Consider the following 22591-nt stretch of genomic DNA (forward strand, 5'->3'; position numbering starts at 1 on the left):
ATCTTTAAAAAATAATTAAATATATAAAAATTATTGATATATTTAATTTATAATCAAATTAATAAAATAATACATTTTTATTTTTTAAGATATGCTAAAAATATTCTTCATTTTTTAAAATTTAATTTATAAAATTAAAAAATTAAATTATCAACATATTTAATAATTTTTCGTATATATATTTATATTGAACCGGGAGAAGATCCGAAAAGGAAAAAGATTTTAATTCCAACAAACGAGGCTAAATAGAGACTTTCAACAGGTAAAGTAATTCAGCGGTGATTCACTGTTGACGTTTACTTGGATCCAAGTTTCGAGGCGAAAAAAAAAATGGAGAATTTTGACTGACATTCCGTTCATGGCCGTTTCAACTTATATGAGGAGAATTATTGGATGGAGCTAACGGCGTTGAAGGGGTGAGCACGTGAGTGTTGCGCTTATTATTGACTGTCAACTGTCCAATCAACCGTCTCTCTCCTTGGAAGCTACCACGCTTTGCTGCAACGCTGGACGTCTGGTAGCGTCAGTGTTTTTCAATTTTAATTTTTTTAACAAACTTTATTTAATATTTATAAAATTTCAAATTATATCCACAAAATTATAATATTACCGCATACTCTTAAACTTCTTCATTTTAAGTCAAAACTAATGTACTTCACAAAAATCGTGCCATCGAAATTAATGGTTATTTTTTTAATTTGAGCTTTCTTATTACAATTAAATTTTTAATATTTTATAAACAAATCACATAATTTTGAGTTAATTGAATTTAATGTTATTAAAATATGGAGATAATTCAAATTTAAATCATGTCTTTAAAAAATTATAATCTAAATTATGCAATTACCTTTTGTATTTATCTGTTTTGGACCATGCTAATATGGTACCAACCATAATAACATTGCATTGATTGTCCATTGGCTGCAATTCCTCCCTTCTTACCCTTCTCACTCTCTTTTTTTTTTTTTTTTTCATTTTTTTAAATAAAATTTCAAATAAACATTTTTCTTTTTTTTTATTTAAAAAATAAAATAATATTTTTTATCACGTGTCATCATTTTTTTAAGTGTTCTTTGTTCTTACCACATTAACTAGTTAACTAAGTAGTTCACAAGTACAAAATATTTGACAATATAAATTCAAATGTTTAATTGCAAATTTAATTCTATAAATGCCTAATCAAGTGGCATAATATAGGAGCCAAATATGCAATTAGTCGCAACAAAAATATGTCATTGCTAGGTTAACAATTAAACCAACTCTCTAATCAGTTTTTTAAACAGTAGTAGTAGTATTTATGAAATTTAATTGATTAATGTAGGTCAGCATAGTTATATAATTTTTTTAGATTATGTTTGATGTATATGATGATTAATAGGATAATATGATATTCACTTTATATTATATTTGATTTATATATAATTGAAAGAAATCTGATTACAAGGAGGATTATTATATCATCTTTATATAGGATAATTTAATCTTTTCAAAGTTGAAAAGATTATTTTTAAATCATGGAATTAAATTTATATATTTTATTATATCATTAAAAATTATATCAATAATTGAAATTATATAAATTTTGAATAAGGATAATTTTGATTAATAAATAAATTATTTTATCTTAATATTTACACATATAAAATATAAGTTATAATGACATTATTTAATCTAATTCTATTCATAATATTGTCTTATCTTATTCTATCATAATCTTGTATATTAAATATGATTTTATTTATATTATTCGGTAAGTATTATTTTCAAAATTCAAATCTAAAAATTTTAAATTCAACTTTAAGACCCTTAATGACTTGAAATTCAAAATCATATTTATGTTAAAATTATCTCACCAACTAAACTTACTAACACATTTGATTTTGAATGTAATTAAGTCACATTTTCTAATGTCTCTCACATTTTTGTCATCAATTTAACAATTTAATTTTAAAAAATTCAAATATAAAACTTCTAACTGTTAGATTCCAAAATTCTTTAATTTTGAATTTGAATTTCATGTGTTATGATATAACCATAAGCCAATTAATTATTTAACCAACTACATTTACTATTAAACTCAACTTTGAATTGAATGATTTATAGTCTTCAAGTCACATTCTCTGATTATCTCTAATTGTTCTCTCCTTTCATAAACTTTACTAGTAATAATTTTCCTTTCAACATCCATATTTAAAACTTCTAAATTGAATTTCAAATTGCTTAAGCACTATTAAATTTCAGTTCCAAGTTGATGATAATATCTCAAAATCTTTTATCAAACTACAGCCACTAACAAAATTATAAATAGAATGATGAATTACAAGAATTTTATTTTTTTATCATAAATGATATCATAATTTAAATAAAAAATAAAATTAAAGGTGTTGGACTTTAATTTTAAATTAACTAAATATTAAATTTTTAAAATAATTATTTAATTTATTTATATATTTATAAATTAATGAATAATAGTGATTTTACATGTGGTTGTTGAAGAGTATTTTCAAATAATTTTAGAAGTACAAGTGAACTCGTGTGCACAATTTATTTTAAGAGACATTTTTTTTTTAAAGAAAAAGTGAAGACGAAATAAAAAGAATTGACTAGAACCCTAATTTTGTTCTCAAATCTCAACTGTTGCCTTTTTCAATGATTTATTAGTGATTAATAACCAAACTTGTTGTATCAAAATTCAAATACAAGTCAAGTCAAATCAAGTGATGTATTATCTGACATTTTTGTTTGTTGTTAAGAGATCAACATCAATCTTATTATCTCATAGAAGAGTGCATAAAAAACCGTCCAAATTCAATTTATCATATAACAAAATCTAGCCATACAAAACTTGAAAATCCCAATTTAATCTTTGTTTTTTTTTTTTTTTTCAATAACATATATCAAATACTATTTGTTATTAACATCTGAAATAACGGCAAATTGAATTAAAATTTTAATTAAACTAATTCATTCAATTATTTTTATAAAATAACATTTGATAAATATAAAATTTAAATTTTAATACTTTTATTTTATTTTTTTTATTTTTTCAAATTTTAACTTTTTTAGTAATTTTTATATGTTCATTATATTGGGAATATAACAAATTATAGAAGAGGAAATAATTGAATACATAAATTACTCCCATTTATATTAGTGGTCCACTATTTAGGTATAGTTGTTGGCAATTTAAATCTCTAGAAGGTGATATCATTTGATTAAAGATTTTGTCAAAGCTGGAAAAGAAAAGAAAAAAAAAAAAACAAGATAAGTGTAAGCCCATTTGTATTAGAAAAAGATAAGCAAAAAAATAAGTTAAAAAAAAAGGTCTATTTCTTTATAGCACTTTGATGGAGGAAGGAACTGTAACATTGGAAAATTGAAAAGAAATATATGGTGGTGAATGGTTTTTCTGTCATGGTCGGCATTGAGAAATGATGCAATATAAACGATTTGATGAAGTTTATTGACTTTTAAGTGAAAACATAATTGAAAAAAAATTGAAGATTTCTTGTTAGAGAATAATGAAATGACTGTCAATATCAGCCAGAAGAATTTATTTTTTACCTTCTTTTTTCAACAAAAGTGAGTATATCATTCGGCTTGCTCATTAATTTACCAATCTAATTGTAACTTTTTTTAAAACTTAACCGTTGCTTTGAATTTTACCTTTATTATATCCTCACCACAACAGTTTCTATTTATTTACAATATAATTGTTACATACCTAACATTAGAATTCCATTATTATTAGTATAAGAATTAAAAGACATATAATTGCTTTTATTCGAAATAATAATAATAATTTAACCAATTAAAATTTTAAATGTTATATGATTTTGATTATGAATTCATCAAATAATAATAATAATAATAATAAATACATTTTACTCAAAAATCTGAATTGCACTTTGGTCGTGGGCAAATAAGAGCATACAAAAGATACTTTGGATTTCATGGGATTGTGGTTATGTTGTCTCCCTCTTTGATCATTTACAACAGTAGATCAGGACTGTTGTTTTTTGGGATCCCTAGGAATTCTTGTCCCAAAAGAAGTAAAGAAAAAAAGATAATGGCCGTTGTTATTCTTTTATCAATTACGCAATAAGTGATAGCCAATCCCCATTAATGAACAACAGAAAAAGAAAATAGACCCCAACATCTCTGTAATTTCTTTTACCTTCCCTGTCCATCAATGGAAGAAAAGAAAGCTATAGACGTTGCAATAAGCATCTCTTAACTCATTTACATCACCGAAAGTGGGTCACAAGATCACAGATTTACCGGTCAGGATCTGATCTCACAAACTTCATTTGTTATCACAGCATTGATTGATAGTAGAAACTTATAAAACAAAACAAAACAAAACCCAAAGTGAAGAAAGATTCATATGAGTAAAAAATCAGAAACAAGAAAACTCTAAAAAATTTGTTTGTGAGAAAAGAGGTGAGTTTGACGAAGAGTAAGGCGGAAGTGTGAATTAAGATATGCAGTTTTTAGCAAAGGCTCCATTCATACGAAAGTCGGTGACTAAAAATGAAGGTGTAACGTGGGTTGGGATTTGAGAGAATTGATAAAAGACACTGTTACATGACAGAGAAAAAAGCCAAACAGTTGACTTGTTTAACAGTTCGGTAAGGATAAAAAAGTAAGAACATCCACTTGCCAGTTACCGTTTCCTTTAACAAGACCCCAACTTTTTTTTTGGTCATTAATTATCAGACAGTAAATGCGCCAGCTCAGTTTCTTCTATTGCAGAGTAGTATATATATAATTGTACTATAATAGATATATACAATTCATTTTCTCATATCCTTGTCTTTGAGAGAGAGAGAGAGAGAGAGAGAGAGAAGAGAGGGGAAGGATTTTTAAAATCATTTTTTTGGCATCAACTATTAAGCAGTAAGGGGTTTTGTTTGCAGCAGTGATCTTTTTGTGGGGAGGATTTGGCAGGAGAAGCAAACAATATAGAGAAAGCCTAAGAGGGAAACAGAGTTATAAGAGATAAAAAGGAAAAAAAAGAAGAAAGCAAAGCAGTGATCTTTTGGGGTTTTTTTTCTATTTCTCCGATCTCCTCCTTTTTATTAATCCATTTCTTTTGTCTGTCTCTTTTATTTTGTTTTTGTTCATCACAAATCCATTTCCATGCTCAGTCGATTTCTTCCCCTTCTCTATCAAACCAGATTCTTGCTTATAGACTGAAATCCCCCTTCCCCACTATAGAAAAGATAAAACTGAAACAGAGAAAGTTTTCAAAATGGTGACTGGTTGGAGAAGAGCTTTTTGCACTTCCATTCCCAAGAAACAAGACAGTCCAGTTTTACCAGAAAAACAACAGCAACAACAGCAAAGTAATAGCAGCAAGAGTCCAAGATTTACCTCAAAGTTTGGGTTTTTCTCCAACCCATCAACGCCAAGATTACAATCTCAACCTGTTTCAAGCCCAAGTCTTCGTTGCCGAACCACTTCCACCCCAACTTCTTCACTTCCCAATAGCCCCAAGCTCCATTGCAAAACATCCCATTTCTCCAATCCTTCTTCCCCTAAATCCCCTTCCAGTTTCTCCCTCCTTAAAGCCACTCTCCGCCTCTCCAAAGTAAGCTTCTTTTTTCATTTCTTTCAAGTCTTTTTTATTAAAAAAACTGTCCTTTTAAGTAGTTGTCTTTTTTATTTTTTCAGGGTGGTCAATGTGGAATCTGTTTACAGAGCGTGAAAACAGGCCAAGGAACGGCGATTTTCACGGCGGAGTGTTCCCATTCCTTTCATTTCCCTTGCGTCGCCGCCCATATAAAAAAGCAACAATTACTGAATTGCCCCGTCTGTTCCACCACCTGGAAAGAGCTCCCTCTACTCTCCCTTCAACAAACTGAACAACCTAATAAAACATCTGTCAAGAACATCAAAACGAAGTCATTTCGAGTCTATAACGACGATGAACCATTGGCCTCCCCTGTTTCTCTTTCTCAGTTTAATCCCATTCTCGAATCGGAAGAAACCGAAAACGACGACGTAGAAGAGGAATTCCAAGGGTTTTTTGTTACTCCGAGGATTGGTAAAGAAATTGGAATTAATGAAAGAAATGTGGACGTTAGGTTGTCACAAGAGGCGGCGATGTTGGCAGTTGGGAGGAGTTATGAAAATTACGTGGTGGTTATGAAAGTGCACGCGCCAACGGTGACGCGTGGGTTGAAGAGGGCTCCGATTGATTTGGTCACGGTGTTGGATGTTAGCGGGAGTGGGATGCGGTTGCAGATGGTGAAACGCGCGATAAGGTTGGTTATCTCTTTGCTTAACGAAACGGACCGTTTATCGATCGTGGTTTTTTCGTCGAGCTCGAAACGGTTGTTGCCGTTGAAAAGGATGAGTTCCAACGGACGGAGATCTGCAAGAAGGATTGTGGACGCACTGGGAAGCAACGGGCAAGGGATTAGTGTCAATGATGCGCTTAAAAAGGCGGCCAAAGTTTTGGAAGATCGCAGAGAGAAAAACGCTGTTGCCAGCATCATGATCGTATCTGACGGTCAGGATCAACAGTCCCAAACGATTTCTACCAATCAGAACCTTCCAGTTGTTTCGACCAGGCGCCTGGCAACGCATTCAGAAATCTCTGTGCACTCCATCGGTTTTGGCACATGTACTCACGCTCCAAACGATGACGCGTTTTGCAAAATCGTGAACGGTCTTTTAAGCGTGGTGGTTCAGGATGTGAGGCTCCAACTGGGATTCGTATCCGGGTCAGCCCCAGCCGAGATTTCATCGGTCTATTCATTGACGACCCGACCAGCTTTAGTCGGATCGAATTCGGTGCGGGTCGGGGATTTGCACTCTAACGAGGAGAGAGAATTATTGGTGGAACTGAAAGTACCCGTATCTACGAGTGGATCCCACAGGGTGATGTCCGTACGATCCTCTTATAGAGATCCATTTACTCAGGAGATGGTCTACTCGAGGGATCAAAGCCTGTTAATACCTCGGCTGCCGCAGTCCGTACGATCATCTTCTCACAGCATTGGACGGTTGAGGAACCTCCACATCAGCATACGTGCCGTGGCGGAGTCTCGTCGGTTGATGGAGCGGAACGATTTATTGGGGGCGCACCATTTGCTTACATCGGCTCGAGTTTTGTTGATGCAATCCGGTTCGAGTTCGGCCGAAGAATTTATTCGCGGGTTAGAAATTGAGTTAGCCGAGTTGAACCGGCGGCGCCAGAGACAAAGGGTAAATAATAATGGTCAGGTGGAGGAAAAGGCTGAGCTGTTAACGCCGACGTCAGCTTGGAGAGCAGCGGAGAGATTGGCTAAAGTGGCGATTATGAGGAAGCATATGAATAGAGTTAGCGATTTGCACGGCTTTGAAAATGCCAGATTTTAGTTTTTTTTTTTTTTATTTCTATTTTTATCCTTGAAAATGCCAGATTTTAGTTTTTTTTTTTTTATTTCTATTTTTATCCCACTATTTTGTAGCACAAAACAATTAGTAGTATAAATTTATAAATAAATAAAAAATAGAGGTGAAGATATTTTATTTTTATTTTTATGATTTACTAAGTGGGACCAAGAATAAGGGGAGGGATAACGAGGACAAAGAGTACCCGACGGCTAGGCCCTTTCTGCAGACGAAAGGAACGGATAGTGAGATGAGAGTGAACCCACTTCCGCTTTTGGTCTCGTTCAAGCTCTCTCTTTGCTTGTCTTTATTCTCAATTTTTATAGTTTTAAAATAACATTTTAAGAAAGAATCGGAAAATATTACAAAATTCTAATGAGTAAAACGGAGGAATTTGTTTTTTTTTTTTCTTAACCATAAATGTATGATTGTTCGGTTGGTGGGTCAAATCAAAAGAATGTACAAAATTTTGTAATGTAGCTGCAAAATGATAAGATGGATAAAGGGCTATTTTCTTTGTAGTGTTTTTATTATGTGAGCTGTGAATGGTTTTTGGTGATAGGAAAAAGCCAAATGGTTTTTTTGGATTGTTTGATGGGAAAATTCATTTGCTTTTCCTTTTCTTTAGGTAGGAAAGGGTCATGAATTTTTGTTAAAACTAGAAGGACTTTTTGTTTTTATTTTATTTTTTTTATCACTTAAAATCTTTTAATCTTAATTTGCTTTTGAAAAGTGAAGATATAATCTATTGGGACTGACGCAAGTTGTTAAAGTTTAGAGTTTGAATGTATAGCGTTCAGATTTGATTTTTTATGATTTTTTATTAGTAGATAATTTGTAAGTTTGAAAAGTTTTTTATGAATTGATGGCTTATCTTAACTTTAAATAGAGGAAAATCTTCCTTATTCCTAAACTTTTTTCTAGATAAAAAAAAAGTAAAAATTGTAATGTTGTTTCATTATTGCTACTATTTCCATGGTGGGTTTTCAATTCTAAGACTCAATTCGTTAGGCATTTCGACGATTGATGTATGTACAATGAATGCAAAAAGAAAAAAAAAAGGAATGATGATTTTGTTTTACTCTTTTTTTCTATTGTGTGCGGCTCATGTGTCCCGCACTATAAAGATTTGCTCTCTTAGTGCCCATACAAAAGAGCTCAATCATCCAATTTAGACCAATCACTAATCAAAACATTCCTAGTGCTTGGAATGTTATAAATAAGAATGTGGATTTAGTTGATTTAAAAAAAAAAAATTAATTGTGGACCAAAGCATAGTACATTACAAAATAAAGGGGGTCTGCATTATTTCGAAGGCTATGAAGAAAAGGTTTGTGAAATTAGTTTCAATTATGCAAAAAGAAAGAGGTAGTTTGCTTGGTTCTCACATTGGGAGCTTCCAACAACAAAAATATTGGTAATTGGAGTTTAAAAATCCAATTATTTTTTTCAAAATTAGGTTGGTATGTAAATTATCTCAATCGAATATTTGATTTAATAATTAATATATATTTATTTTTACTCAAATATTTGAATTCAAATAAATAAAAACTCTTCACTTGTTATTAATATAACATATCAATATTGTTGAATTACGCATAAAGAAGAGAAAGATGGTAAAAATAAAATTTTTTGTTATAATAAGTAAAGTAGAAGAGATTATTTTATCTTTAAAATCAAAATAAATCGTCAATCCATACAAAAATTTATGAATTTTTTAAAGTTTTTTAAATTTATAAATAATCTATTAATAAAAGATCGTGAGAGTTTAAATTTGAATATTTAATCGTTTACATCAAATTTTATCAGTAAAAAGTTTGGATAGAAAACATGAGAATAAATCTCAAGTTAAATTTAAATGATTTATTCACGTTCTTTTAAGAGTTACATTTCAATAAAATTGGAATTCGATTTCTAATATTTATATATATATATATATATTTAAGGTTTGGACGCCTTTATGTAAAAATAACAAGAAAGTAGAGATGAAATAAAAAATAGTGGGAAAAGGTACAGGCAGAATCAAATTCATATTAAAAACTACCAGGAAGTTGCTTACATAGTGGGGTGGCCATAATTATGTCAGCTTCCTACAACCTAAAAAAAGACATGCACAAAAAAGAAACATCAACGATTTAAATAAAATAAAAACATAAATAAATTCAATAAAGAGGACAGGACAACTCTCCTTGCTGTCATAATATAAGGTATAGAAAAAAAAAAAAAGAGAAAAGGGGGCTCTGCCTCGTAATAATCATCAATATTACGACGGGCTAGCCGTTTCCACAACACCATAATTGAATCCATAAATTGACATGCGATTTTTTTTTAAAAGGAACCCATTTATTTCGAGTTTTACCCTTTTCCATAATTCCCATTCATTGAATTCAATATGCCGTTGATTTCAAGTTTGGAGATGAGTGAAATTTAGATGAATTTTCTTGTTTAGATCAAAATTTTTAATTTATTTTTAAATTATATACATCTCGTTTCAATTTGTTTGTTTTGTATAGACTTTTATAGAATTAATTTTTTTTATTTTAATATATTTAATATTAAATTATTTTTTATAAAATTAAAATTTCATAAATTTTAATGTTAAAAAGTAAAAAAAAAAACATAAAAAATAATTTTAAAATATAAAAAATAAAAATTTTAGATGATAAAAAAAAACATAATATTAAGACATCTAAAAAATATATGAACAAAAAAAGTTCTCAAACATTTATTGTTTAAAATAGTTTGGTATAATTGAATTCATCGTATCATTAGTTGAATATAAATATAAATTTTAATAAAATTTATTTAATATAAAAATTTTATTAAAATTAATTTTTTTAATCACAATAATAATAAAATTTTTTAATCATTTTTATAATAATAATAATTATTATTATTTTTAATCTTGTTGAAATAAATTTTATTATCCACCCAAATGGAGTCGTAGTCTCGTTAGTCTTATCTTTAAAGAAGTAGAAACTGATGACATTGTTGAAATAAAACATACATGGACCACATATAATAATGAAAATCACCTTAGTTTTCAAATAAAAAATCTTGAACATCTCTATCCTAAAGTAAAGCAGTAACTGATCACATGGCTAAGCTAGAATTATTGTTTTTATTTTATTTTACTTGGATCCAACCCGTTTTTTGTGAATGTAAAAGAATACTAATAATAATAATAGAAGGTTTGACGTTAGCATGAATTTGGAAAAGTTTTTTTTTTTTTTTTTGAAGTAATGTTAAAGTGATTTTTTTTTTTGAAGTTAATGTTAAGTTTGAATTTTATATGTAATATGATTAAATTTATTATATCATCAATTAAATTCAAATACAAATTTTAATAAAATTTATTCAGTATAAATTTTTTATTAAAATTTTTTTAATTATAATTACAATAATTATTATTATTTTTAATTTTATCAAAATTAATCTCATAATCCATTAAAACAGAGCTTAAATGAATAATAGTATATAGGTAAGGCACTGATGAAATTATATATTGATGAGATTTTAACAAAAGAGTAAGGATTTAAATGAATTTTTATTGTATGGTTTCTAAGGCCAAATTTATCATTGTGGCTATAGGAGAGAGTGACAAGAAACTTAAGCTTAAAAAGGGTTGTTTACTGATCATCAAAGGCTTTTTTCATCTTCTTAGGATCTTTCCTGTGGCTTTTTGGGGTAGCTTTGATTCCCTTAAATTGCGCAAAAACTTTTTTAAGCTTTTTGAGGTACTACTCACTACTCATGAATGCTTACCATTTATTTGTTTTTTTTTTTTTATTATATTTTAATTGGGTTCTTTTGATTTGTGCATTTGGATTCTGGAAAGTGCTCTACTTGTATTTATTAACATAGTAATAATATAAAAATTAACCAAGTCCCAATAAAGAGTCAAAGAGATAACCTCTCTCTTCTTTCCTTTTCATTACTCCATTTTTTTTTATTTAAATTGTAATACATGAGCTTTGCTTTGTTTTTTTTATTTTCAGATGTTTTACTTTTTTTTTTATCATTTGTTTTTATTAAAAAAGTAAACGGTACATGTTTATCAATATCGTTAAAAAAATTTTAAATTATTGTAAATTGATAATATTTAATTTTTATTCATATAAAATAAAACATTTAATTTTACATTAAATAATCATCAAAATATTTAATCAAATTTCAACACATACTTTTTTTATATTCTTACTAATAGATCGTTCATAGGCCTATAGGAATGACCTGATGGGCATTTCAACCAGTTGACCATGAGGCCCATTTGAAATGACGGCTATCTCCAGTAAAGAAAAACTCAATAGCCTTTTAGAGTAAGGGCAGAGAAAGCCCTCTGCAACAAAATAGCCTAGCATATATGCCACAGTGTAGCCCACAACTAGCTTCCCTATAGTTTTAGGGCAGAAACAAGTTGGCTTCTTTTACCTGCATGAATGTGGAAAGAATTTCTATTTACAACAAGTTCATCAACAAACACTACACCATTACTGACCAGCTCCGCCACCATCAAACCCATTTCTAGTTCTACACATTTTCGATTCAGTCTAAAGGAAACAGTTTTTAATACAACCATGGACATATTTGGGTATACATCAGAAATTCAGCTGCCTGCACTGTGCCGCATCGATATCGGATGGGCAATATGGGCACTTGAAAGTTTTTGAGCCATTCTTTGACATCTTGTTAATAGACTGTTTGCAGAGCACATGACCACATGACATCAGCATTGGCGGGTTATCATCGGTTGATTGCTCTTTAGAAACAGGGCACACAAATACAGAATGGAATTGAAACTCTTTATCCAACTCCACTGGCACAGGCAACTGCTTCATTGATTGCCATTCCTGCTTCTTCCAAGACATGACAGTCATAAACTTTACAAGAGGTGGCAACACTTGGACTCCTGCTGCTATTGTAACACTTAATGGGCTCTCATATGATTGCCCCAGAAGATTGCAGAACTGCCTGGTGAGCTCCTCAGCTACTATATCCCAATTGGTTGGTGACAATAAGTGAGTATATGGGGAATCGTGAAGTCTATCAGAATACAAGAGACATCCCATGAGCTTCTGGATTTCGGCCATATGGTTTCCAGCAAACGCAGCAAAGTTAGTTCGTGCATACATGAGTGCTTCATCTCTGCTTTCCTTTTGTAGTATTTTCACAAACTGCAAATGATGGAGTCTCAGCAGAAGGTCCGAACCATTTTCTTTCAGTTTATTAGAGTTCGTGGCTGCCCATTTAAGGGCAGGCTCAAGGTTCCTACTCCTCATGGCTTCTAGTATTTGATACATTTCCAGGAAAGGTGATTTCATAGCAGCAGCCTCCTCTGCATCCCCAGCCTCAGTTACGAAACAATCACCAACATCGAACATCCCCTGCCGATAGAAATGGCTGGCAATTATTTGGTTAACCGTATGGGAATCAAACTCAATATTTCGATAAGCCATGGATATATCAGGATTAAGGGCTTTCTCAAGAGCTTTTGGATACTTGCTGAGCACTATGTTGAGTTCCTTCTGTGTGCCTTCTAGCTGACTGAGTGGAGCAATTTCATGAAACTTTTTCTTCAGTTCAGCAAGTACAGATTTATAATCAAGGGTGGTGGACTGCATCACCTCTATTGTCTTCTCGATTTCTTGAACAATCTGGTCCATAACTTCCTGGGTTTTAGAACACGACAGCTTTTGCTTTTTTGCAACACGATCAAATGCATCCTTCAGGCTATTCAACTCCATTTTCAGTTCTATTCACTGTATAAGTTGTTATATTTAATATTGCTACAAGAGCACCTGAAAAAAGGAAAAAAAAAATCCTATCAGTTAATATTCTACTTTCGAAGAACTTCCATCCATGTGCAAAAAAAAAAAACAGAAAAACCATCAAGACCTAAAATCTGCAGCCAATATATTCACAAATGCAACCCATGCCAAAACGGCAAGGGCATCAACGGCATAAAAGATAGGTAAAGCATATGTTCCACTGAACTCAGGAAAATGAGGAAAATGCGTAATCAATGGGAGGAAAGATCAGTGTACATTTGTATAATTCCCCATTTGGGTTATAACACAGTGCATTGATGTATAGTTTTCATTTGGGTTATAATCTCAAATGCACCAGAAAAGATTGTCGAGACAACAAATTCATCATCTAGAGGAAAGATTTGTTGGGGATAGTTACCAATAACCTTATACTAATAGAACCTAAATGCTGCTGGCCAGTGGTCCATCAATTTTGTAGCTGCCAATAACAAAGGAACAACTGTTTAATCTTATAGAAATTCAAGTAGTTACAACATGTGATAAACTAATTTAGAAAATGCCTCAAAAATAAAAATGATTGAATAAAATCCAAAACTAGTAAGAAGGGTCAATTTATACACATTCAACAAATCATGGCTAAACCATCCATCCAACACCAACAAGCTATATTTCGGTACACTACATATAGGATCCAGTTCTTCGGCTTTGTAGACTTCTTGTTGTCACTTGATAGTTTTCCCAATGACAATCTGCAATTTAATATGTTAAAAGATTGATTTAAATTGCTATGCAATTTAAACTTCTCTCTAATCTGTCCTTGTACATTCAATTTCTTCCATACTGCATTATTTGTAGTATCTAGAAATAGATTCTACAAACTCAACACACTGGAGATCGTTCCTGATAGATAATAGGCTGCTAATAAATCAATCAACAGTCCATTCAATTTAAACCTATGTGCAAAACATCATATTTGTGTTTAATCATAGGAATTCTAGAAAAAAATGATCACACAGAATTGGCAAAGAATGACCTCAGACACCAACTTTATAGCTTCAAGACTGTAAGCGACTACATGCTCAATCAGCATCTACAATTAAATAGGAGAAGAAAATGAAAGCTTTATAACAATAAGAATAGTCTTAATCACTTAAAAGAGTTTTTAGTCTATTAATTGAACATCTCTTTTCACAAAACTAGATGCATAGCTTTGACACAAGGAAACTGCATGTGCTAACAAAGTGCTTGAATCGATTATAGATGACATGACTGCAGCAGCAGGCTAACAGATCCTGATTATCCAACGCACATGCAGAAAAAATAAAATATTACCAGATACATTGTAAGTCTTGTGTAACCACAAACTCTATTCAAATTTAGGAGAAAGTTTGGCTAGACTTCAATAAGATTGACAATGTTTTACAGGACTGAATCTTGGGGTACAAAACAAATGAGTGCGACTGAGATGAGAATGCTACATTAGATGCCTGGACATGTAAAAATAAAACTAGGAATACACATATAAAGGAAAAGATGGAGGTTGCAAACATTGAGTACAAAATGAGGAAAACTCATTTAAGGTTATTTGGATATAAAGATTTAGAAATACCCCTGGGGGAAGGTGTGATTTAAAAGAAGATACCAATGTCAAGAAAAGGAATGGAGACCAAGGATGCAGATAGAAACTACAAAAAATCAACTTCACTTTCACTGAGCTTACTTAAAACATAGTTTTGAAAAAGTATAGTGGTGATACATAAACAGCATAGCGAATCCGACATACATGTAGGGAAAAAAAGATTAGTTTTTTAATGTTGCCGTTGTTTTGAAAAGGGAAACAAAAGAAATTCAACCATGATATATATTCTGTATGAACTATTTTGACCTTTAAAGGAAGTCGACACGCAAGGGAGGGGGCATAACTAATCTGATTCTCAGATAAACAAATTAATATCCACTTTCAAAAAGAATGATCTACAGGTTTGCATTGGATATAAGATTGGCAAAATAAGTTAAAGATATCACAAAAATTAATGAATTCAAAGTATTCTTCCATTATATGAACTTCAAATGAACCAAAGCTTATAATAATCAAAATTATAACTCAATATCAACAATCAGTTTTAAATTATAACTCAAAAAATAAATCAAAATTTAAACCAAAAAAGAAGAAAGAAAAACAGCCAACCACAATAGAAACAGATTAATCTGCAATTACCAATCTTAAGCTTCCGCAAGTAAAAGTGAGAATGCAAATGATTCCTGCACCAAAATGAATAATCAAAATTCAGTGTTCAAAATCAATCTGAAAATTACAACACGGATTTCATTCAATGCAAGATTCGCAGCTACAAATTTAACATTACAATATAAAATATTTGAGCTAGAACAGTCCATTAATATATAAATCGCATTATTATCGAAAATATAACTTAAAAAAAAATGATGCACCTTAACTAAATCAACAGTTTAATCGAACGAAGAAAAAATTAAGCGCGATTGAAATGAATTAGAGTGGCAAATCAGTCACAGAAACTAAAGCGCCAAAGATCAAAAACAAAGAACAACGATAAATTCATAATAATTTCATATTGGTAAACGAGATTGAAGAAAAATGAAGGACAAAAAAAGAAACGAAAATTAAAAAAAAAAATCAAATATTGGATTTAAAAAGAAAAGAATTGAAATTCGGATATAGAGTTTTATTTTTAAAAAATGAAAGAGAAGACCGTACGGATTTGCGGAGGAGGCGAATCAGTGAGGGGAAACCTCGGAGGGAGGAGCAAGCATGGGATGATTGAGTGGAATGAAATGGCCAAAAAGGGCTTCGCGGTTTTATGTTATTTCCGTCCTACCCCTGTTCAATGATGGGGGTATTTAGGGAAATTGAGATTGGCTGACCGGATCAAGGAATCTTGCGGTGGGCCATGGTTGGTCCATTAATCATTGTTGATTAGATTTGATTCTGATCCGTCACTTGGTTAATTAAACAGAAAATGAAATTAAATGTAAAACAATTGGCAAATTGTTTGGTTCATTAATCAAATTGTTTTGCATATCCTTTAATTAACCATATATTTATATTGATAATCTCGAAAGTTATATGATTTTCATATTTTAATTCATATTCTTTTATATTTAATAATTATAATTTAAAAATATCAATAACATATTTTAAAAAATATACATTCACGTGAGATACAAATGATCATATATTAATTTAATTTAAACGATCAAAATGTTACAGAAAACAAGAAATGCTACTGTTAACATAAATATTCAGTAAGATACAACACCAGGAGCTCTTAAATTCATCGGTTGGAGGCCTCCTTTTTGCTAGCTCATCTGATTCATCTAGCTTATTTAGTATACTGTTCTGTTCAGCCTACTGGAGCTTCCTGATGCAGTTATCTAATGTCCATTGAGTGAGAACCTGTTATCGCTGACCAACCGGAAATATTCTTCCTCCCCGTAAACTTTCCTGAAGCATCAGATGGAGGCATAAGCTCAAAAACTGAATTAAACTAGGATCATACATACATACATACATAAACTGACGGAATTATGAGAATTCTTTTCAAGTAATGAGATTTAATGATGAGCAACATAGGCTCTCATAATCAGAAAATTTAAATATACTTTTCCTGCATTTTGGCAAGTCAACCCCATTAATAAAACTTTTAAATCAGGTTACACACACACACACACACACACCTAGGCTGGAGAGAAAGAATGGTGAATGAGTGGTTTGTTGTTAACAAGAAAAACAGTACAAGCAGGCAGCAGATTTTCACTGTCTAATATCACAAAGGTTAATTCATTGCAGATATATATTTTAAAGTGGTTTAGCCAGGGAAGGATGTGAATGTTATGCTCCATGGAGATGGGAAAGTGACATGATTAAAGCAAGATGAGCAACCAAAGTGAAGATTAAATCTATAAACAGACTTACGCTAGATCTGCCAAATTTTCTGACTTGATCAAAGCTTTTCCCTCTGGGAGTTCAAGGCAGGAGTAATGCGTTATCATCTCCTTTAATGTATGCTTTGTGCTTTTAACGTCATTATCCCATAATATGCTCTGAAATAAGAGGTCCAAAAAATTGTAAACTCAATAACTCAGGCAAGTCCGATCCAGTACCAAAATCTGACACTTATTCAGCATGGCAGAAATCATAGCCACAAAATTTTGAAGAAATTTTCATTAATGACCAAAATGAATTACTTTATTCATAAACATTACTCTCAACAAGCATAGGTTTATTCCAATAATTTTCGTTCTTCTCTATTTAATACCATGTTTCTTTTTCCTAAGATTGAGATCTATAAACTTAAATAATTAACACTTAAAAACACATTCCTGTCACATTGGAATAGATTCAAGAAAGAATATTGCCATTCTTTCACAAAGGAACAGCGGTGCACAATTTCAAGTTCTATTAAAGTTGGCCAGTCAGGAGAAACCTACCTTTCTAACATACTCTCTCTTCACATCTTCCCAATGTATTTTACCTTTGGGAGAGAAAATTGAAGCATTCCAGAGAGCACCTCTTGCAACCATAACTGCCGAAGCACCTTAAAGAAGAACATTATCAAATGACAAATATCAGGACATAACATAAAGCATATATGGAAGTCGAAGGACTTGGAAGCTGAGTAAATGCATAAAATTTAAAACAGTATGGAACCCAGTAGGAACCATTTATTTGGAGATCTTGCCATGTAAGGGTCAAATACTTTGGCAGTGCTTCAGGCAAAGAGGACATAATACAAATGGTAAAAGACTGTCTTTTAACTACTTAACAGACCATTTTAAAACTTTGAAGAACAGAAACATATCTAAACATATCATAGAAAACCAAAAAGAGCATCTTTTAGCTACCTGTTGCAACTTTAATGCGTTCAAAATCATCATATTCAAAAACATCACCATTTGCAATAACTGGAATAGATAATGCTGATACAATATCAGCAATCTCATTCCACTTTGCTGGATCCCTAGGCCTATCTGCAACTTTTCTGCAATTTTTACAAGAAAAATACACTGAACCATTAAGAAAACAAATAAAGAAATTATAAATCTACCAAACTTTTGAAGAGTAAAACTAAAACCATAAAAGATGGAAGCACAGAAAATGATCCCGTATGGTGTCCTTAATTTGGTCCCTAGTTGATGTCAAAACAATCTTTTATGTTTTAGACAACATCTAAAGATGATTAGGTAATAAGTTCTATCAGCCTCTATCTAATTTATGCAATGAAACAAAAACCTCTTACATTATTTTTTCAGAGAGAACTGAGGACTTTACTTGTTTACTTTGTTGATACACTTTATGTACAGTAGATCACATGCTTATCAAGTATGATTGAAAGTCTACCAGTGCATTGCATGCTCATATATCCAACCACAAAAGTTTATTGGGGAAACTATAGATATGGTCGCTTTAATGCTATTTTCACTTGCTATTATGGTGTGTATAAGCAATCAGACACCCTATTCAATTGCTTACAGTTTAATTGCTCTTTTGATATCTTGACTTGCTTCTTTCTTATCTTAAATCCATATATGGGCAGTAAATACCCTTTTCCATTCCTAAATCAGTTACTGGTTAACCAAATAAATATTCCAGTGGCACCAGCAATGCTCATTTGGCAATTGGCACCATCCTTGTAAAGCTCTTGTCCCACCTACTTTATAACAATCGAGTTTAGTAACAGTCCTATTCTGAAGTTAGTCTATTTGGCATTACAGTTTAGCTCCCAAATTCTCATTCATTGGCCTGAGACTCAAGCCCGTAACTTCTCAAAAACAGCTCCAGGGTTAATCCAACAAAGTTTAGATTTCACAATTTTCAAAAAGTAGAAGAAATAACTAGCATAGATATTTCAGTAACTCAAGTACATAACATTACATACTTGCTCCTTTTCAAACAGATGAAACAGTTATCTATTACGACTAACGAATACAAAAGGCATTAACTTCAATCTAATTGATTGGCATATTGCAGTCACGCCAAAAGTCATAAGGGTCTCAACAAAGAAAATGTCTAGATCTAAAGTTACCTTCCATGGACAGCAAGAGCAGAAACACCAGTTTTCTCAATTCTCCGTGCAAGTTCTACCGTATCCTGGGATGACTTTAAAAGTCGAATCTTGCATGTTACTGGTGTGTCCATGTTCCTCCTTAAAGTTGTCAATATCTGAATTAGCAAAAAGATAATGTGAAGGGTTAAGGTTTAACCACAGACATCAGCAAGGAATTTAAAGGAATTTGCCAATAATATGCAGCACATACATCATGTATGAGATCAGGCTTCGTTAACAAAGCAGCACCCATGCCCCCACTCACAGAAAATGACTTGGGGCAACCCATATTGATATCTACTGCAGCGACATCTTTACACCTGCAAAATGATATAAAAGTTTAAGAGTTGATTTATATGAAATTTATTGCCAGTATCATTAAAAATGGAATAATAATTTGCTTAAATAATCAGATATTTGTCACATAAGTAGTTGGAAAGGAGCAATGATCAAAATTATCATGATGACTTAGATTTTTAAAAAAAAATGAGAAAACCCTTTTACATAAACCATGCATTTAATAAATCAATCATCTGTTGTCATGATAACTAAGAGTTTTCAGGAGCACAACACATTGCAGTACCAAAAACAAACTAACCATTCGCCGTCCAGATGAATTTATTCTTCATAAATTCAATTGAGTCGACAAAGTGGGTAGATTCCAACTTCAACCCTTGTCTATGTAATTATGGAGTAACATAAACCCTTTATTGATTCCAATTAACCTATAGTTCTAGCCATCTTCTTGTATGCTGAAGAAAACTCTTAACAGGAAAATTGCATAAGAAACAAAAAAGGAAGTAATTTGATGATAACAATTGATTCATCAGAATTCAACACAACAAAAAGGTCATTATCCAGATTATTGTATCATTTACATAACTAATAGTACTTGACTTGAAGCAAAAAATACCATGAGTAAAAGGATGATGCAAACAAACAAAAGCCCAGAGGCATCATTGCAACTTTATGAAAATGAGTAAAAAAATGCCATCGGAATAAACTTACACTATTTGAGCAGCCTTTAGAGCTCTCACAGCATCAGAAGTGCCCATTTGAAATACTAACCGATTCCTTTCTTGATTGCAGGTTCTGAATACAACATTATCGGTTCCCTTCTCAACAAAATCAGTTGACCCAATATATTCTGAAAAAAAAAAAAGAAAAAAGAATGGAAATAGAAACAGACATGAGTGTTTCAAAATCAGCATTTCAATCATGACAAAGACACTACACACTGCACATAATATCATAGCTCTGTTCTGCTAACTTCACAAGATAGAACATTAAAACACAATGCTATTCTCCTTCCATTCCTCTGTCGCATTTTCATTTCATTGACCCTATTTGACTTTCATGCAATTTAAGAAATTGGTGTTCCATGGTTTTTATTTATTTGTTTTTTATAAAATTGATATTCTAATTATTTCCAAAAATTAAAAGCAAGTTCATGGCCATGAAACTAAAGCTAAATTTAACGTAAAAAAGTCATAAAATTTTTGTACCAACAGAATTATCCAGCATAGTTTCCAAAAACAAATGAAATTGAAGCAAAAAATGTGTACTTACCATTAACTATACGCTCACATTTGATCATTTTATGATCAATAATTTCCTCGGCGTAGGTAATATCAGCACCGTAATCAGCAGCAAGTAATCTAAACGGCAGCGTTCCCTGGATCAACAAAAAAGAAAAAGGCACGATTATAGATGGAAATTTCGAATAAGGAAAAAAAGAGAGTATAACAGAGGAAGAAAGGGAGGGTATGGAAGTTCAATTTACTTACGACTCGAACCATGGGAGCGAGAACGAGCTTGTTCTCGTACTCCATTGTTACTGCTTCAGAGTTTCCTCTAGAGATGAGAAGGAAAGCCACAAAACGCAGCGCTAAATGCTGTGAAACGATTTTAAATGGGAAATGAAAAAAAAAAAAAAAAAAAGTACCATTCATTCAAAGTTTCAAAGGGAAAAGCGCGTTGAAAGTTGGGATGGCTATTTGTCCCTTTTGTTACGAAAATTGGCCCGCTTTAAGGGCCAACAAACAGCATCAGAATGCTTGAAGAATTGGGCTGCCTAGAAGTTAACCCTGGAAAAATAGGCCCATTCGAACCTATAATCTCCGTGAGAGTTGCAGCGGCCATAGTTTTAACGGGTTTAAAGCTTAGTCAAGGATGATTTTTTTATTTAAATATATTTTATTTATATAAATCCAAAATATTATTTATGATGATAATAATTCACATTTTTAAGATACAATTTTTTTTTTAACATGTGATATTGGGCTATATACAGGAGGTAACCATATTGTATCAGTACCGTACCGGTTTTGACCAAAACTGATACATAATGTGTCGTTTTCGTACCGACCCTATACTAGTCAAATTGGACTGTATTGGTCATTCTGGTACGTACCAATCATTTTGGCCGACACAAATTTTTGCTTTTTTTTTTTTTAATTAATTAATTATTTTATTTTTTAATCAATTCTTAATGCAATGTTGCTTTCTCTTCATGATATTTTTTTCATAATTTCATTCAAAAATAATATTGAAAGATTGATTTTTATTATGTACGGATAACTGGTACATGATTAAGAGATGCTGCGTGACACTTCTTTGTTTTTTCTTTTTTTTGCTAATTTTTTATATTCAATAAATAATTTTTTTGTAAATTTTATTTTTAAAAAATAAAACTCACTTTAGACCAATTTTTTTAATTTTTTATCCGTACATGGCAAAAGGAGTGTCACATGATTCTTTTTTTTGTTTTCTTTTTGTTTTTAATTTTTTTGTCTTTTTTATATTTAGTAAATTTTTTAAAAATTTTTTTATGATAAAAATATTATATTTATAAATAATTAAAATAAAATCTATGCATTCATCAATCCATTATATAAATTTAATTACTTTTACTTTTATTTTACTTTCATTCAATATGTTAACGTTACATTTCATGTTTCTTTCCTTTTAAAAAATTTTTTACTCTTTTTTTTTTGGAATTTCTTTTTTTTTTAATTATATAAAATTAAAAAAAAATCAATTGAGATATCTAGGTGGCACCATAATTTGGATTTTTTTGTCATTTCATTGTTTTATTTTTTTAATTATATAAATTATGTAACAAAAATAGTTTATGGATAAATAAAATAATTCGTATCTGATAAATTTCAATCATACTCAACTCAATTCAATAATAAATATTTTTTTTATTTAAATATTATATTTAAAAAAAAAATTTTTGATCTACACCAACGATCAAGCACTTTAAGTATACTCATTAAATTAGGCTGTTAAACAATAACTTATCATATTTATTAATATTTTATATTTATTTCATTTATTTGATATTTAAAAAGT

The 22591-nt window shown here is 31.0% G+C and overlaps 2 protein-coding genes and 1 pseudogene across 17 annotated transcripts; 1 reads left to right on the forward strand and 2 right to left on the reverse strand.

The window, feature by feature from the left end:
* The first annotated feature begins 3931 nt into the window (after positions 1-3931).
* On the forward strand, positions 3932-7527 carry LOC111293079 (putative E3 ubiquitin-protein ligase EDA40). 2 transcript variants are annotated; one of them, XM_089766468.1, is made up of 3 exons: positions 3932-5593; positions 5677-7367; positions 7419-7527. In XM_089766468.1, the coding sequence occupies exons 1-3, from the start codon at positions 5255-5257 to the stop codon at positions 7480-7482; spliced, it is 2094 nt and encodes a 697-aa protein (XP_089622594.1). In that variant the 5' UTR covers positions 3932-5254; the 3' UTR covers positions 7483-7527. The 2 variants fall into 2 exon arrangements, with proteins under 2 accessions (XP_089622594.1, XP_022741538.2); XM_022885803.2 differs by having other exon boundaries at positions 3942-5593; positions 5677-7527.
* Positions 7528-11823: 4296 nt separating this feature from the next.
* LOC111292685 (protein RMD5 homolog pseudogene) lies at positions 11824-15983 on the reverse strand (annotated as a pseudogene). 11 transcript variants are annotated; one of them, XR_016345582.1, is made up of 5 exons: positions 15886-15957; positions 15370-15413; positions 13770-13900; positions 13577-13629; positions 11824-13181 (listed from the first exon to the last, which is right to left on the reverse strand). The product of XR_016345582.1 is annotated as a protein RMD5 homolog pseudogene, transcript variant X9 (transcript). The 11 variants fall into 11 exon arrangements; XR_016345577.1 differs by having other exon boundaries at positions 13570-13629; positions 13772-13900; positions 15886-15956; XR_016345579.1 differs by lacking the exon at positions 13770-13900 and having other exon boundaries at positions 15886-15966.
* A 362-nt stretch (positions 15984-16345) lies between these two features.
* Positions 16346-21181, reverse strand: LOC111292609 (Aldolase-type TIM barrel family protein). Of its 4 annotated transcripts, none has more exons than XM_022885057.2 (9): positions 21022-21181; positions 20804-20909; positions 20303-20381; positions 19446-19554; positions 19214-19350; positions 18033-18169; positions 17619-17725; positions 17104-17231; positions 16346-16632 (listed from the first exon to the last, which is right to left on the reverse strand). In XM_022885057.2, the coding sequence occupies exons 1-9, from the start codon at positions 21064-21066 to the stop codon at positions 16563-16565; spliced, it is 918 nt and encodes a 305-aa protein (XP_022740792.2). In that variant the 5' UTR covers positions 21067-21181; the 3' UTR covers positions 16346-16562. The 4 variants fall into 4 exon arrangements, with proteins under 4 accessions (XP_022740792.2, XP_022740790.2, XP_022740793.2 ...); XM_022885055.2 differs by having other exon boundaries at positions 20243-20381; XM_022885058.2 differs by having other exon boundaries at positions 20243-20381; positions 21018-21161.
* Between the last annotated feature and the right edge of the window lie 1410 nt (positions 21182-22591).

This window comes from Durio zibethinus, chromosome 10, assembly GCF_047325235.1.
Source record: "Durio zibethinus cultivar Kanyao isolate XHJ-2024 chromosome 10, ASM4732523v1, whole genome shotgun sequence".
In the NCBI taxonomy this organism is placed as follows: Eukaryota; Viridiplantae; Streptophyta; class Magnoliopsida; order Malvales; family Malvaceae; genus Durio; species Durio zibethinus.